This window comes from Ornithodoros turicata, chromosome 2, assembly GCF_037126465.1.
Source record: "Ornithodoros turicata isolate Travis chromosome 2, ASM3712646v1, whole genome shotgun sequence".
Taxonomy (NCBI): Eukaryota; Metazoa; Arthropoda; class Arachnida; order Ixodida; family Argasidae; genus Ornithodoros; species Ornithodoros turicata.
Genome location: NC_088202.1, coordinates 145837114 through 145855442, shown reverse-complemented (window position 1 = coordinate 145855442; position 18329 = coordinate 145837114). Strand labels below are relative to the sequence as shown.

Sequence of the window (18329 nt, the reverse complement as noted above, 5' to 3'; positions counted from 1 at the left end):
CTAACTGTTTCTTACTCTGTGTGGCTGGAAAATGGCTACGTTGTCCGAGTTATACAGCCTTATGTCGTTCAAATTGACCTAGGGCACATATTTACGTAGACTGTTGCATTCAGGAGACCATTCGCGAAGTTTGGTGACAATTTGCAGTCCTGGGGAGTAAATGTCGGGACTAAATGTTGGGTTAGGGGACTAAAATGGGGAGTAATTGCAGACTAGGGGAGTAGAAGCTGCAATTACTCCCCGTTTTACTCATTTTCTTCTTAGAGTGTACCGTCGCGCTGTCTTGTGTTCGAACCAGCAACCTTTTTCTTATGAGCACACGAATTTCACATGCTGTATTAGAAAGATCGTGTCATATTTTTTTATTGTTCTTGAAGTCCACAGCGAGATCAGGGCCAGCTTGCGCGAACGGTGAGGAGGTTCCTCAGTACCGTCCTTATAGTATAACTTTGCCAGTGCTCTACGAATGAGCAGCGTTGAGGACTACCGCTCGCAATCAATGAATATACTATTCCGAGTCACGCATGCAGCCATTGGTTCTGGTAAAGAATACTGTAGAAGTGGTTTTTTCCGCGTGGAAAATATTTTCGCGTTTTCGAGCAGAGCTGCTTTGTGGATTCATTCGCGAGACTTAAATTCGCGACACAGGTTTCCGGGAGTGCTTTGCTCTTGCATATCGTGCCGCCGTCAATATTCGGGCATATTTCGGCACGTACTAAGACATCCGTTGTTCACGTGGATTGCGGCATTCTAGGTCTATTTTTTCCTTCTCCTCACAGAGATGGGAGGAAAGGCCCTGTCAAATGGCCTTTAGGGACCCTGTAGGAGGCCATAGTACTGGCCGTGTGCAAGTTAGCCAGTTTACTTTAGCAGTTCTTATTAATTATCACTCGGGGCACTGACCAGTTCGGTTGAGATGTGGTACTATCATTCAAGCTGGTTTGGAGAATGCGGGGAAAGGCATGTTCTGGCCTCGTGGTATAGTGGTATATTGCATGTATAGTTCAAAGCGTTTATAGGAGTAACAAAAGCACGATGAATTTTCATTTCTTTCCATCTTGCCTGATGGGATAAAACAATCTTCTGCGCTTGCTTAAACTGCCTACGCTACATGGAGTAGAAAGGGTCAGGTAGTCGCGGTATATAGTGTCGAACGCCGAACGATTTTCGCCCTCATATGGCAAGAGTTATTCGCGGGAACTTATGTTCGCGATTTTGGAGGTGTGCGCGAAAAACGCGAAAAATAATTCCGCGCGAAAAAAACCACTTCTACAGTATTTAATAACGCCACCGTCTATAGCGCACGAAAAATACCGCTGTACCTTCATCGTACGACTGCTGAGTGCATGATATCTGGCTCGACCCATAATTGGATTTGTGATCTTTTCGCCTGGCAGACCGCAGCACCTTTGTGTGGTTCAGCCACACAGCCAATAGCCCTGTCCGGGGAACATCTATCCATGTTCAGCATAGTGTATACCGAGATGTTATCACGCCTTTTTCTCCGCAGCCCCCCCCCCTCCCCTCTCCTGGCGACTTAGAGAGACCAGCTGGGGGCATCTCATCCCCCCCCCCCCCCCAGGTGACTGTAGATGTTTATCGAAGAACGGCCGATGGGCGTTTTTGGCAAAGATCCGTTGTACGACATGGAAGCTTCCGTGCTACAGAACGATTACGGGCGTGCATATGGACTTCCTGCTTATACCGTGTAGCCGTACGTGCTCGCGTATAGGCAGTTATTGGTTTAGATTGGTGTGTAGGATTGTTATCTCTATATGCGTTGTGGGCTGGAAAGAGGGGGGATTCTTTTATTGTCTGCTAGTCAGCATTTTTTTTTTTTCTTTCTGGAGTTTGACACGATAAAGCAGATTTATCTTGTCGTTTGCTGTTTGATACGGGAACCGTAGCAAAGTGCTGGACGGAAGTATACGGAAATAACGTAGGGATTGGATTAGTGGTTTCCACACTGTGTCAAAGTTATATCTTAAATACAGTGAACCCTCGTTAATATGACCCCCGATAATCTGACATACGCGCTTTACGACCATACTCCTGGGGAACAATGCAGCGAAACATCTGCAATCCTTCCCGTTAATATGACAAATCCGCATTATGACCAAAATTTTCGGGAACGACCATGGTCATAATAAAGAGGGTTCACTGTACTGTTATTTGCACCCACGCGGGCCCACATTAAAGGTTTTTTTATACTTCCGATTTTGTACTGCTTCTATAGCAGATCGTCTGTGTGTTTTTCAGCTTTTGTTTCACGTTTATCATAGCTGCAGCAACATCGTTACAGTCAAACTGAAATGCAAATTAATGAAACGCGTCAACAAGGCGTATAGTTAAGATACCGAGTTGTCACAACAAGCGGTCGCAGGTCAGGTTGACACAGCGGCGCGCGCTCCAACACTCTTAAAAAAAAAAAGAGTGTACTTTAACTCAGGGTTCGCCGAATGGACCCAGTTTAAAAAAACCCACCCGGGTTTTTTTGGGTCCAATAAAGCCCACACACGGGTGAAATACAGAAACGAAGGGAAAAAAAGAAAAGAAGGAAAACGTTTCATCTCCCTTCGCGTATCGAGAAATATGAGGTGGTGAAGGTGGTGAGGTGATATGGTGAAACTCGCTGTCTCCGGGATTTGCCTCTTCGTTGCTATGCAAGCGTGCGCTTTATCGCGTGCAGTCGTTCCATAACCTACATTGATGGTTTTTTTTTTTTTTTCTAATCGTTGTCGAGGGGACGACTGCTTCGGAGGTTACTTTACCGTAAATTCTACAGCGGCAAACAATTATTTCTCCCAGAAACATGAAAAATAGGTGGAGAATGGCTGTTGCGTGTCATATGCAGCAGCTCCAAAAAAAAATCCCAGCACCCGAAAAACCCGAAAAAACCCACTGGGGCGGGTTTTTTTTAAAAAAAACGGGTTTTTCCGAACCCTGCTTTTACTCCTTTTTCTTGCCACATATATAACTCCCTTTTTGGGAGAGTATAATTACGCTAAAAAAGGAGCCTGCTTACTCCCTTTAGGGATTGGGGTTACGCTCTATCTCCCTACTGGAGAGTAATATTACTCTCTGGTTGGGAGTAAGGGAGCAATGTTACTCCCCTGTGGGAGTGAGGAGACTCCCTTTTTGGGAGTAATTGTACTCTCCAAAAAGGGAGTTATATATGTGGCAAGAAAAAGGAGCTAAAGTACACCCCTTTTTTTAAGAGTGAATGTCATGCTGAGGAGCGGAAGGAGGTGGGTTCTAACCTTACCATCAGCTGTCCTATATATCTGAGGATTTCCGGCAGAATTTCCGCACGGATTTACTTCCTTCTCTAGTCCGCCCGGGACATATACTGACCCCTTTCTCCTCCTCATTCCTCTCTCTCTCTGTAGGACGGTCATGGCCACAGTTACCTCACGATGCTAACACGAAATAAAAAGAATATGCCGTCACACCCGATAGAAGGACATATTTAGGGTTCGTGGTTTTCGGCATTTTCCGAAAAATGCCGGAAAACACCCCCCGAATGATTTTTTTTCAGATTCGGAATATTCCGAAAAAATACGAATTTCTCGTATCCTGACAGCTGCCATTCCTGGAACCGCAAAGGGAAATCCCCTTGGAATCTCCCTTTGTCGACTATTTCTCGAGCGTGGCATTATCTTCGGACTGTGCCCTGTTTGTTTCGTTGTGCGTAAGCGCTTATAGGAGGTGCGTAAGCGCTCAGCTCTGTTGATGAATCTCGTATGGATGATATAAAGCGCGAGTTTTTTTTCGAATATGCTGCATGCCCTGCCCCTCAGGTGGATATATCTCCTATTCAATTTTGGACGACCCGTTCCAGCACATGGCCTTTGTTATCGCAGTGCGCCTTAAGCATACTGGCTATTCCTGTTTCTAGCGCTAATGTTGAGCGCGCGTTCTCTAAACTGCGTGTTATTAATCGCAAGGAGCGAGCCGCTATGACAGATGCGAGCATGATGATGTACGCTTGTATCTATTACAACAAGAGGTAGTCTCATTGTTTGCTGGTTTGGCACAGGCAGTAAAAGACATTGTTAATGAAGCCATGAACCAATTCACTTCTTTTCGGTTCGTTGTTACTTCGCCCGCAAAATAGGCTCTCCTTCATGCGAAATAAATAGATGCCCGTATTCGGGCATTTATTTTTTGGGCGGAATATAGATGCCGAAAAAATCCGATTTATAGCCCCAATATAAATGCCGATAAACACCCTCCGAATTGGGTTGAAAATAAATGCCGAAAACCACAAACCCTAGACATATTCCACCTGTACTTATTGCAGCCTTCTACACGTTGACTGTTTTTTTCAGACTTTCCCCATTTTGACCGATCCATTGCATTCGTCAGAGCATGATCCAATTCCAGGAGTACGATACGTTGAACGCGCACAGAAACCAAATGATCTCTCCGACCTATCACGTGTCACGTCCTACCAGCTGATTGCATAATTTAGGGCTGCCATTTCAATATCCGCCTCCTCGAAAAAAAAAAAAGAAAGGATGGATCACGGGCGCTCGGCCATGCGTGACCCATAGATAACACCAGGGGGCAGGTCTTCCCCTGTCATGGTGGCTCATTTAGACGCACTAATGTTGGACGCGGGGTGTATTGTGGCGGATGCCATCTGTCGCGTGCCACGCAAAGTAATGATGCGTGGTCGGGTCGCGTGCCTCGATGTTAACAGATTGTTATTTATTTCAGCTGCACGCTCATCCTTCCGCCGGTGCGGGTTACTGCCTTTGGAAGATGAGTGAGCGTTTGACGACGCGGGTTCCGTTCAGTGTTGCCCAACTGTTTTGAAGGGAACTCTGCTCATTTCTTACACTGTAAACTGGAAAACACCGTTATGGGTGTAAATGGCTTGTCCTATAACTGACACCTCTTTTTACACCGTACATGGTCTGGAATACCCTTTTTAGAGGGTGTATTCCGTGTAAATCACCCCTGGAAAGGGCGCTTTTCTTTGAAAATGCCCTCTTTTGCACCCTTTAAACACCCTTTTAAGAGGGTGTAAGATCGCTAAACACCCTCCTAAAAAGGTGTATAAAGGGTGCAAAAGACGGCATTTTCAAGGAAAAGCACCCTTTCAAAGGGTGTTTTACACGGGATACACCCTCTAGAAAGGGTATTCCAGACCATACGGTGTGAAAAGAGGAGTCAATTATAGGACAAGCGATTTACACCCATAAGGGTGTTTTTCAGTTCACAGTGTAGCGTGGGTCAATGCGGCCACCGGTGCACGGTCGCTGCATCCCTTTTCTTGAAGCCGTGCTCTGATTGGTGGTGTAGAGAATGACGTTTTAGCCTTTTTCAAGAGAGGGAATTCCGCCACATTCTCAACATCCGGCGTCCGCTCTTGTCGTGTATATCCCTTCGAATAACAGCCAAACTACGTCACTATTTCGCGTGAGGTTTTCGACACCGTGATCCACGAGGAATAAAATGACACCATATACCGTCAAACTCCTTTATAGCGAACACCTTTTTAACGAAAATACCACTACAGCAATTTTTTTTTTTTTTTTTGCGGTCCCGCTGGAGCCTATAGGTCCAATAATGGACATCCTTTTTAACGAAAATACCTTTACTGCGAATTTTTTTTTTGCTGTTCCCTGAGTTTCGTTGTAAAGGAGTTTGACTGTACACACATAATTTCCAACCCGCCCGAAGAGTATGCGACTGTCCCTTTACGTGCAAACAATGACCATGAGTTATGCCAGAGCATGTTGCTGCATCTCTCAAGAGCTCTACACCATCTGTGCCGCACACACTTCCTTTAGTGTTGTTCAGCCCGTTATTCTGGGTTCTAAGAGCAGCCCTCCTTTGCTAACCGTAAACATATACTTGCGGCGGTGTTGTATAATACGGGCGTTTACGGTCATTGCCTCTTCGTTTATAAGCAACGGCAGCGTTTCTTCGGAGCTTCCCACGTAATGCTATAACCGGTGTGCCTGTTTGGGACAAGGTGCGACGATAGAGATTTCCCCTACTCATATCAGCTTGCGGCACACGCAAGGAGGTCTGGTCCCTATGAGATGGGGGGGGGGGGAGGGGTACCTCGAAATCCCAGTTGCGAAATAAACAACTGGAAATAAATGTCATCTGTTCACAAAATGCACAGCCGTGCGCGGGAAAATGCCAACAGCGAACTTAGACTAACCTCGACGTAACAGTGCATACACCAAACTTTGACTAACCTAATACAGTCAAACTCCTTTACTTTATAGCGAACACCTTTTTAACGAGAATACCACTACAGCAATTTTTTTTGCGGTCCCGCTGGAGCCCTATATGTCCAAGAATGGACATCCTTTTTAACGAATATACCTTTACTGCAATTTTTTTTTTTTTTTTGCTGTCCCCTGAGTTTCGTTCTAAAGGAGTTTGACTGTAATAAACTAACCACCAGCCTGTTCCGTCGTGTGAGCCCTGCTAAGCCTCACGGCCGCTAAAGTGTGTCTTTCACTCGCTAGAACGTCTTCGACAGATGACGAAAACCCGTGAATGTGAGTGGTTAAATAGTGATGTCGGATTTTTGAACACGACATATCTGACGAAGGCAATAACGAGCATTTTATTTGTTTCGAGACGGTGAAATTCGGAATTCCGCAACCACACTCTTAAAAATGAAATTGACCGCATAACACGCTCCTAGCCAACCATAATCCCGAATGACAACGTTCTCTCCCTTGATTTGATGAAAACTGGAGGGCGTACGCCATTTTTTGTGGCAATTATATGAACGGCATAATGCCACAGAAATGGCGTACGCCTCCTATTTTCAGCAAATCAGGGAAAAGGAACGATATCACGTGGGAAGTTGGGATGATGGTTGGCTATTAGCCTGTTATGCGGTGAAGTTAATTTTTAAGACAGACATTCTCAGACATATGTCGGCACAGTTCCCTTAGAAGTCGGCCCAGGACGTACATTCCCCCAGGGCGTCAGTCGTGACGTTGCCCACATACGTGAGGCCGACAACGGCAAGCCCTTTCACCACCACCACCACCACCACCACCACCACCACCACCACCTAATTTTTAAGAGTGTAGGGATATCGAGGCCCTCCCTAGGTTGAGGGGATGAGGCCGGTACAAAAATGGTTGATATTTCATTCTCGCCCATACCCTCCAAGCGAAGTGGCTACCGTGATATGTTTCCGTTGGCGTATTCTGTCAGACTTGGGAACTCAGAAAATGCACAGCGGTGCAATCTTCCAGTCGGGGAAGGTTCGATAACATTTATTGCCGAGACGAATTTGAAAGACATTGGAAAGGCCGTTGAACTGATAGTGCGATGGCACACAGCAGACGTATGCAGACTCTTTTCTTTTTTTTTTTCTTTTTTGCTATCGTCGACTGCTATGACAAAATTCTGCAGTAAGGAGAGATTAATACTGTCTATACACAACCGTAGAAAATATTTTGAAGCGATTGAGAAGCTAATTTTAAAGGAACGTGCAATGACTCAAGAAAAAATACGTCTGGAAGAGTAGAAATTATATATAAGAAGCCGCAGGGAGCACGAAAAGCGACTGGGCCAGGTCGCGTTCTTGTGAACGAATTATAACGGGGAATTCGCACTTCCTGAATGAAATATCTGGTGTGACGGTTTCCAAAGGCAATATACGTTCGTATCACGCGGTAAAAAAAAAAGAAAGAAACAAAGAACGAAAATAAATAAATAAATAAATACATAAATAAATGTAACATGTTCGAAGTTCCTTTCGTGTTCCTTTCGGGTTAAAACCGACGTTTCAATCCCTGTGGCGCGTGGGGACGGTGGACGGATCAGACAGCTGTCTTTTTTTTTTTTTTTTTTTCCTTGTCGTCTGCTGGATAGCTTTAAACTGATACGCAGTTTCGTACATTTTTGTTTCTAATTTTCACTCTCGTTCCCGATTATTGTTTTTTCTTTTTTTTTTTTTCACAAGACTGCGTTTACACGTCCGGTCCTGTCGTTATTCACGCTGCGCGAGTTTTAATTTTGTCATTCACGTTCATTCCGCTCGTTCTCTGAGGTTGCAACGATGCGGGAACTTTGAACGAGCCAACAAGTCAAGCCATGAGCGATCCAATCCAAGAAGATCCGCTCGGCTCCTTCGCTGATATGCTTTTCGTCCCTTTGACCGCTATCTATAGTTTGTAGAGTTAAGAATGAAATACGGGAAGAAATGTCACGTATAGCCGCTGACGTGACTCTGACCGGGAAGCACAAATGTGGTCACGTCGGATCCCTTATTTCCCCTCTCAGGAGCTTTATGGCCTCTTCCTTTCTACTTTCATTAAGATTAATGCAGACGACGACTTTTCTTGTTTTTTTTTTGTTTTTTTTTTTAGGGGGTTGGGGGCAAGTGAACATGAAATCATTTCGGAATTCCTGCTAGTTGGCGGGACAGTAAACAGTCGCATGATAAATAGGGAGTGACTTTTTCGGGTTAGACCCGATTCCGCCAGGTTATTCCTCCCCCCGAACTGACCTCCGACCGATTCGGGTTAAACCCGATTTCTACCCCGAATTCCAGTCGCTATGAAATCTTCAAGCGACGTTTCCACTGAAGACGAACAAAGGTCGCCACGTGTGAACACATGTAAGAATGGGTCACTTACGTTCCCAGCAATACCCCCGTGTGTGTCAACACTGTCTATATGCCTTCGGGGATTACCGCTGGAAGGTCACGATCCCGCAAAAAACAAAAACAAAAAAAAAACAAAAAAAAAGAGATATTAGGAAATGACTTAATAGACAAGAGGAGAAACAAAAACACCGGATAGCACCCGAAGGCGCAATTATCGCCCGATTTCTCCCCGAATTACAGCTTTTAAAAATAGCGCCCGATTTTTACGCCCCGAATCTGAGCAAGGCATTTAACACGAAAAAGTCACTTCCTAATGATAAATACCAAACCCCACAACGCTAGCTCTTTCCGCGGCAACGAAGTACCAGCGAGATGACCTGACTACAGTATCGACTGTTTTTTCTCGAACTTGAGCATATTCTTCGTTAACATCAAACAGCAAAATTCGTGAAAGTACAAAATAACGTCAACAAATCAACTTTCACATCTCGTTTAGTTCTCTATCCACGGACATACGTCCAAATGGATCGTAGCTGTTCGCCACTTTTAAATGTTTAAACGTTCATAGTTGTTGTGTGATCAGGTGGAATATAAAGTCATCCTTTTTGTCCTTGCAGATTCCTTTGTCAATAGCCAGGAATGGACACTCAGCAGGTCTGTGCCGGATATTCGATTGGTACGTGTCGTTTATATCGTTCAAAGCAGCTGCGTGAATATTTATCATGAAGTATGAACCGTACATATCGTAAGGTGCATACTGAATAAGCACCTGCACTGCGCATTTTTTTTGCAGGGCATTGTGGGAAGCTTAGCGAGCGGCAAGTCAGCCCTGGTACACCGGTACCTCACCGGCTCTTACATGCAAGACGAATCACCAGAAGGTATGTCTTCCAGTACAGGTCCTCGTATACACAACTTATCTTCACGTAGCTGTTCATCCCGCACTTGTTCACCCTCAGATTTATGACTTTTCACGCCTCGCCTGTACACTCAGTCACAGCAGTCTTCATTTGAATTCATTTGAAATTTGCCCTCCATCACACCACACTCTTATAACGCATTCATTAAGAGGTAGAGTGAGATCATTCACTGCTCATAACTCGCAAACAATACTAATTATACTTCCGTTCAGTGTACTATCATTCAGGCATGCGCCATTTTGTTACCACATACGGTAACGTCACTGTCGGAGCCTTTTTTCGGACAAAGTGCGAAATTACGAGATTACATCAGTCGCCTAGGTTGATTCAGCTGCTGATTCACCCTCCCCCCGACACACGAAAGATGTCGTTTTGGGCGAGGGAACGAAATGGCGTCCATAGCTTTCCCGGAATTATGTCATGAAGCAAATCTTCCTTATCGACTTTATAAACTTTCTATAGGACTGTCGTGCACGTTTTTGCGTGACATCTTTCTTTTTCTATCTTCGTGGTTCTAGGAGGTCGATTCAAGAAAGAGATTGTCATAGACGGACAGAGCTACCTCTTACTAATACGGGACGAAGGTGGTCCCCCGGAGCTACAGGTATGTTGGTGTTTTCGTAGTTTGGTTCGACATAGTACGACGCAAGTACGATCACAAACAACGAGGTGCTAAGCAATTTGTGGATCAATTGCGCTTCGCTGACAGTCTTTTAACGTGCGCTACAACCAGGGCGCACATCGCTTGTAGGCAGACGACACCATTGTCGTCTGCCACAAAGAGGAACGCACCGTGTGCAACAAAAGCTGTCGTCTGCGAGGGCGACTTGGATGTCACCCACGTATTTGATCATGCCTTGCGCTTCAGATCCCAAGCAGCACAATGCACTGAAAGTCGAGTACAATAGGGGTGGACGGGTAGTTGGAAGGCCTTGAACAGACTCCTGAAGCTAAAGAACATTGATAAGACACACACTGTCCACCCCTATTGCACTCGACTTTCAGTACATTGTGCTGCTTGGGATTATAGCGAGGTATGAGCCAATCAATCTTCCGGTAGAAGAAAGATAGGGAGAGGGACCGGAAAGTACTCGAGGTACTCAGAGCCTTTACTAAAAAGCACTCATGGAGGCGAAGTCCCAGTAAATTATGGGGTATCTGCATGTTTCTAAACCGCAAGGTGTGGTCCTGCAGCCAGCTCTTCCAACTGTCGAAGTTGTAAATACAAAAAACTATTTTTTTTTTGTAAAAGTGCGCATAACAGCCTTGAAGCATTAAAACTGTTGCACTTTCTGGACAGCTGTCAACAGAACTAAGGTAGACACTGTTGCGCGTAGAACACGAAAAGAAATATCATCAACGTAAGTAGAGCCAGGGGAAAGAGGTGGACATCCCGTGGAAAAGAATTAAATGCCATCTGCAGCCTTGACAATGGTGATACGTGGAATTGGTTCACCGGATAAACGACCGATAAGTGTTTATCGCATGTGAGAGGTACATGAAATGCTACTGCGAAGTCAGAGATGTCGTACAAAAATAAGCAACCCTAAGAGACAATTTTGAAGTGCAAAAAATCCACCAACATCCGGGACGTTCTACATTCCCGGATGTGACTATTCACCCCCCTGCTCTGAACGAAGCGCCACCTCTCGCGCTGCTCTGTACACATCACTGCTGATTAGATTGATCCGAAGATTCCGTGCCCTCTGTTCAACAATAAACACATCTAATCGCGGTCCCCTGGTTCAGCCACATCCCCGGCACTTCATTGGCCGTTAGCAGGAATTCGCCAACGAATTCCGGGTCGCCTTTGTTTGGGCGAAAATTCCGTTCTCCCTCCACGGCGCACCTCCCTGCTTTGTGTCTTCCCTACGCTGGCGATGTTTTTGCTTCGTGTCTGGTACGCGTAAGACAGATGAAATGGGAGACGGACTGAAGGGGCGAAGAAATCTCCCCACATTTTGATTTGTACATTTGTCGTTTACTTTTCTGTCGCTGACTCTTGTGGTTTTACAACCTGAGCCCTGTTGTAATGTGCGTCCGTTGCTGTGTTCGTGTTAAAAAAAAAAACGTGAAATTCCCCCCGACTCCTTCGTTGAGCCTCCGATGCGCTAGAATGTTCGAGAAACTTGAGTCTACTGTCTACTAGTGGCACCCCTGAGTGGTAAATGGTTCCTAGGTTCTCAAGCGAGATGCTAAGCCTATTTGAAAGATAGCTCAACCAATTCTCACCAATTGGACCTACATTGCGGTGCAATTCCTACGTATTATTGCCGACTTTTACACTTTATCGCATAACTTTTCGGCTCATCCCTGTACATTCATCACGAAAGTGACGTCATTCCGTGTTCCTAAGACGCATTTGTGCTTCTGCAGCCGCAACTTAATAATGGACGAAAAACCCTGTAATTACGCAGAAACAGCTGTTGTGTAGAAAAAAAAGAAAAAAGAAAAATCAATTACCCGGAAGATGAGCACGTAAGCGAAACCGATGACGGTGGGATCCATTGATTGGTTCAGATATGAAAAGCGTCGTCTGCTACGCTTGCGCGGTCTGCTCGTCGTGGCGGGCGCCGCGCGGCGGAGCTTCCTCGTATCAGGTCGCTAGGTGAAGGGCGTGACGTGATCACCATGGCAACGAGTCGAGCCCGTCGTCTGCTTTTCGACCAAACGGAGAAGTCAGGTTGCGTCCGTTTGTTAGGGCGCTCGTGCGCGCTTGATTTGTGTACGAAGAAAGGCGCGTCTGCGTGGTTTCTAGCGGCGCGAAGATGAGGTGAGGAACGCGCACCGCGCTGCAAACCCTGGTTTTCCCTCGCTGTCCAATTATTTCGGTCGATGACGTTGGTCGCTTGATTCGATGAGGTGAGTGCGTCGTATCCTCTTTCGGTTGACTCTCTCTTGCTGAATTTTGGTGGTCCCATATTCGTACTGCGCATGTAGCACATGTAAATGCATCATCGCTGTATCGTTTAAGCAGTTACGCGGAACCGGTAATTAAAGTACCGATGGTTTATACGGGTCGTTCAAGCACAAGAGGACTGTTTGTTTGCTGTTACGATAATAATAATGAAAAAGTGAAATCTGAGCTAACGTGAACGAAGTAGGGGCGGGCTTTCCCACATGCACACTCGTCGTGCGGCGAAGTGTCCTTTGCAGGCCGGTATGCTTGCTGTAGTGCAGCGCATGTTCATTGCACCTTGCATTGTTTAGTGCTCCTTCCGAAATATGTTGGCGCAGTTGAAACGGCGCAGTTCAAGTGTTGTTTGTGTGCATGTAATGTATAATAACTGTCGTAATATATGGCGCTGTAAAGCACAGCTTCGCAGTATCAGTGTCCCCCTTCGTAAAATGCGGGCCTGAGGTGGTTTGCCAGCATGGTAACACAGCAACGATAGCTTAAAGAAGTTCCCATTCTCAATTGGCGTTGCCTATCGAGTACCCTAATAGTTCCGTACTGTTAAAAGCGCTAAAAACACGAACACGGACAACCACAGCACAGAGCGCTCAGCCCCACAAGGGGGGTTTTAGTGACCCTTATAGTTGCTCTTGTGGGAAGAAAGCAGAAGCTTTACCGGTGGTAGAGGGACATTGCACCATTCACGGAACACTTGGAACACCCACTCAAATTTGGAACACGAATTCAAGGGTCTTTCAAGGACCTTCGTCAAGTCTCGGTCGTCATTTTGCCCGGGGTGTGCAAAACAGAGTTTATGGCCGGGTCTTCGATATTTCACTAAAATTTTAATTATTTATTTATTGTTAGTGCCCACCAACAGCTGAACCCTGCACGGAGGTGCAGTGTAAGTGATACATCGCACCAACACAATAAATAATACTGATAAAAAGCGAAAAAGCGCGGTGCAACATTAATCACACAAACAGGAAAAAAAAAACGGCTGATATAAAAACCCTTAAATCAGAGAAAAATATCAACGTGATTAGTTTGAACGTCATTGTAAAAAATACTGCATTAGAACAACGGGAGAGGATCTAACACTGAGACTGGGGTATTGGGACGAGGAAACTTTGTTAGCCTTGGAGGAGGAGAATGCGTGGTGCAATTACGATCGGTTCACAATTATGACTGAGGACTCCCGAATGTTCATATCACGACCTACTAGATTATAACGACCATGTCAGGCGCACCCCTTCTATGCGCCGCATTTTTGGAAGGTAGCGGTGGCGCTTCTGATCGTCCCAGTTATTGCTTCCTCAACTTCTACAATACTTTGTACTTCAGCTTACCTTAGTATTTCGGTACAAGCGGTGGACGTTCCACCGATGTTTCATTCTGAGGTTGATTATCATCATCATCATTCTACGCGTTTTCATAGGAGCTATCGCTGTCGTCTGCTACGGTGGTGGTGGTGGTCGTCTGCTACGGTAGTCGTACACACGCTTCTGCGCATTCAGAATTCAAATTTCCATCGTCCAATCGTGTTGTGCCGATCAGTAGCGCCCCTGGCGGATCGTGCGGACAGGCTCCTCATAGGGTTTTCTGATTGTGACATGGTCGTTATAACCTAGTAGGTCGTGGTTCATATAGAGGAAGATCATAGGATAGAAAGAAAGGCTGATAAATGCAGCGTAGGGCGCCTTTCATTTCTTGCGCTTCTGGCAGACGCTATTCGCACCGAGATCCAGCAGTGTCGGCGCGCTGCGGAGAAACGATGAACTATACCATTGTGCGGACGCGTCGTCTGCTTTTTTGCACGTTTATTCGGCGTTTACTGCAGTAGGTGGACCATTGGAGAACCTGACAGGATCGAATCAGTGATCTTCCGGTGAATATATACTAGAATTACGGAAAAGAACTATCATTTCCGAACCTAGGCCCACGTGTTATCCACGCTACAGAAGGGTGTCAGTTTCGCCCCCTATGGGTCGATCTCGCAGCGAATTCTTATTGCCATTGCAATGAGTGCGAACTCCTGGGGTTTCGAGAGTATAGTTCGGACTCCGGGCACGCAGAATTTGCGCCGCAGCTCTGAGAGAATATAAGGAAAAGGTGCGAAATCGAGGGTTTTCAATCACCGCGAAAAATTCCAGGGTTTTTCCAGAAGTTGAAAACAACATTTTTCAGATTCCAGGGAATTTAAAGGTTTCAAAGGAAAGTGGGAACCATGGTCGGAAAGTCTGAGACGCGACGTAAGCTGCTTATCGCGATGTAGTATTTTTCTTTTCGCTGATATCAAAATATGATAAGAGGCTGCAGTACATATCGTACTACCTGCGCAAAAAAAAAAAAAAAAAAATAAATAAACATTGCTCAGCAGTTGGCGCCGCGTCTCGTTATTTCAGACGATTCGTCTGCAAACAATGTGCCCCCGCCGTTTATCGCTCGCAGAAACCAAAGCAGACGACGTGATTCTTGTCCCACTTTGGCGCACGTGCCACAAACACGGAGTGACGCAAACACAGGGGGATTTTAACCTAAGTATGTTCCGGCGCCGTCTGCCATTGATCGCTGAGCAGACGGTTTTCGGAGCAGACGACTGTTCGAGTTTGCGGCCCCAATTCCAGCTGGTCAGCCGCACGCGCGCGTGTCCCCATTTCGTGTGTTGCCAGACCATGAAGCAATCTTCAGCTTAGCGTAGGTGCTGGACATAAGCTAAATTGTTTCTTTTTACATTGTTATAATAATATATTGTACTCCACCGTACATGAGTATTTATGTTATCATTCGTGTCAATCAACATCATCATCATCATCATTGTACGCTGTGCCGAGAGCTTTTGCTGGCCCGTTTGCTTGCCTTGGCCCGTTTGCTTTGGCCACGAGGGTTCAGCAAACTGGTTCGGAAATCGCGATTTATAATTTTGAGCGACAAAGCAACCCCACTAGAAGCGGATCTATAGGGGATGGCGTCCGGATGTCCTGACCAGCCTCTATTTATATCATTACATAGATATTCAGTTGACCTTAGGCGGTGTAGTAGGATGCTGTCCAACCCCCCCCCCCCCCCCCCCCCCCCCCCCCCCAGAAAAATCCTAGATCCGCCTCTGGACCCATCTCTGCCAATGGAGTCTGTCCAGCATAACCGTGACTATATGGGCCGTGGCTAACAGCCGCATGAGTAGCCAATTGTAGCCACAGCGAGCCTCTGTTGAAATCGTTCAGCTGTTGCGATTGGCTCGAGCAGGTGACATCCCGACTTTATATGCCCACGTGGCGAAGGATTGAGAGGAGAAATTAAGCAGAGCTTCCGTATCCGGGTGGCGTTGGCGCTGTCTACCCCCGATGAAGAACCAGTGGGCTGGATGTGTGTAGCGCCCCTAGCGGATTGTGCTAACGGAGTTCTAGTAGGAGCTGCAGATTATGACATGGCCGGTGCAGTATGGGTCCTGGCGTAGCTTTCCAGCTGACCTTGCTAAAGGACATCGGAACAGTTCTAGCTGAAGTCGTCCCAGGACGCATCCTTCATGTCGCTGTCTCCCTGCTGTCGTCTCTCCATCTGTCCATGGCCGTGCGACTCTCAGCCCCAATTGCATCGCGGTGCTAATACGCAAAAAGCCAAGCAGCACAACATCTGTGCCCAATATTGGTCCAATATTGGCAATACTGGCCCAACATTGCTTCAAGATTGGACCAATAACGGGCCTGTATTGCCAACATTGGTCCAAGATCGGACCAATAATGGGCCTCTATTGCAAACATTGGTCCAAGATTGGACCAATAATGGGCCTCTATTGCAAACATTGGTTCAAGATCGGACCAATAATGGGCCTCTATTGCCAACATTGGACCAATATTGGATCAAGATGTTGTGCTGCTTGGGAAGTATTAACCTATCACAGGTTGATACTTCGTTCGCTAAAATGTCGTTTTGTTTTCGACCGTCGTTTTAGCAGGAACAGTTTTCTTAGCCGTGATTTCTCCTCTGTGTACTTCCAGTTCAGCTGCTGGGTGGATGCTGTGATCTTCGTCTTCAGCCTCGAGAATGAAGCCTCCTTCGCTTCCGTCTACGGTTACTTCACGCGGATGACCCATTTCCGCAGCACACTCGACGTACCGCTCATATTGGTCGGCACACAAGGTCAGCACTCCTACAAAGGTTTAAGCCAACTTGTCTTTGCTATAATCTCTCCTTAAAGTCCCCTAAAAAGAGAGAAGCCACCACAAACGGTCCACATTTGTGCTCGCATTGCAGACGCGATAAGCGAAAGCAATCCCCGGTTGATAGACGACTCGAGGGCAAGAAAGCTGGCAGCTGACCTGAAACGATGTTCCTACTACGAGACCTGCGCGACGTATGGGCTCAACGTTGAGAGGGTCTTCCAAGAAGGTACGTGTGTCTTTCACTGAACGGACGTTGTGTCTTTTTTCTTGTACCGGCGAGTAACTACAGTCAACCCTCGACTTACGAACACCGTCGGTTCCCCGAAAAATCGTTCATAAATCGAGGGATTCATAAATCGAAAATTCCGTTAAGTGAGTACTATCGAGTAAATGAAACAGTATTTCCGAGTTGATATTGTGTTTATAATGCAATATATTGTGTAATTTTGCTTCGGACCATGCCTTCTTCTGTATCAGGCTCACAAAACACAGATGTTAGCGCATTCACGCTCTGTTTATTATGCGATACTAAATAGTTTAATTTTGCTTTGGACCATGCCTTCTTCTGTATCAGGCTCACAAAACACAGATGTTAGCGCATTCACGCTCTGTTTATTATGCGATACTAAATAGTTTAATTTTGCTTCGGACCATGCCTTCTTCTGTATCAGGCTCACAAAACACAGATGTTAGCGCATTCACGCTCTGTTTATTATGCGATACTAAATTGTTTAATTTTGCTTCGGACCATGCCTTCTTCTGTATCAGGCTCACAAAACACAGATGTTAGCGCATTCACGCTCTGTTTATTATGCGATACTAAATTGTTTAATTTTGCTTTGGACCATGCCTTCCGCTGTGTCAATTGAGGTCAGGAACACTTCTGCAAAAACCCGTTTGTTGTTCGGATTTCGAGGGGTTAAGAACCGAGGGTGCAATACCTCGAAAACGTTTTGTCTGTTCAGGCGTCATTCATAAGACCACGAATAATCCCTTTGAAGGTTTTTGTTGGCCTCGGAACGATCCGTTCATAAATTGAGGTCAAAAACGCTGGGCAACGCCTAGTTGGTTCCCAGAAATTCCATTCATTATTCGAATATCGAGGTTCATAAAACGAGGGAAAAATGCATGTAAAAAGTTTGGTTCCTCGTGCTAGTGTTCATAAAACGAGGGAATTCATAAATCGAAGGTTCATAAATCGAGGGTTGACTGTATAGCGCAGCCTATCGTAATTTGAAGCCCAATGACGGATTTCGTCTTCGGGAACTATGGAAGACGGGAGGGGATAATCGGTGACGAAATTAATATACAGTGAACCCTCGTTAATATGACTCCCGGTAATCCGACATACGCGCTTTACGACCATACTCCTGGGGAACAATGCAGTGAAACCTCTGCAAATCCCCACCCCCGTTAATATGACAATTTCGCGTCATGACCAAAATTTGCGGCAACGACCATGGTCATAATAACGAGGGTTCACTGTATATATATATATATATATATATATATATATATATATAGTGAACATACAGTGAACCCTGGTTAATATGACCCCAGACAATATGACACACGCGCTTTACGACCATACTCCTGTGGAACAATGCAGTGAAACCTCTGCAAATCCCCCCCCGTTAATATGACAATTCCGCGTTATGACCAAAATTTTCGGCAACGACCATGGTCATAATAACGAGGGTTCACTGTAAATCAGGAACTAGCAGAGAGCTGTATGGACTCGCCTTCTTCGA

The 18329-nt window shown here is 45.8% G+C and overlaps 1 protein-coding gene across 2 annotated transcripts in view; it reads left to right on the top strand.

Annotated features, from left to right (window-relative positions):
• LOC135386313 (centaurin-gamma-1A-like) overlaps positions 1-18329 on the top strand; it is an 84660-nt gene that overhangs the window by 38357 nt on the left and 27974 nt on the right. For both annotated transcript variants that reach the window (XM_064616153.1, XM_064616152.1), the window contains exons 2-6: positions 9217-9275; positions 9393-9480; positions 10038-10123; positions 16414-16555; positions 16670-16804. In XM_064616153.1, the coding sequence (XP_064472223.1) occupies positions 9459-9480; positions 10038-10123; positions 16414-16555; positions 16670-16804 (385 nt within the window). In that variant the 5' untranslated portion in view covers positions 9217-9275; positions 9393-9458. The remainder of the gene's footprint in view (positions 1-9216; positions 9276-9392; positions 9481-10037; positions 10124-16413; positions 16556-16669; positions 16805-18329) is intronic.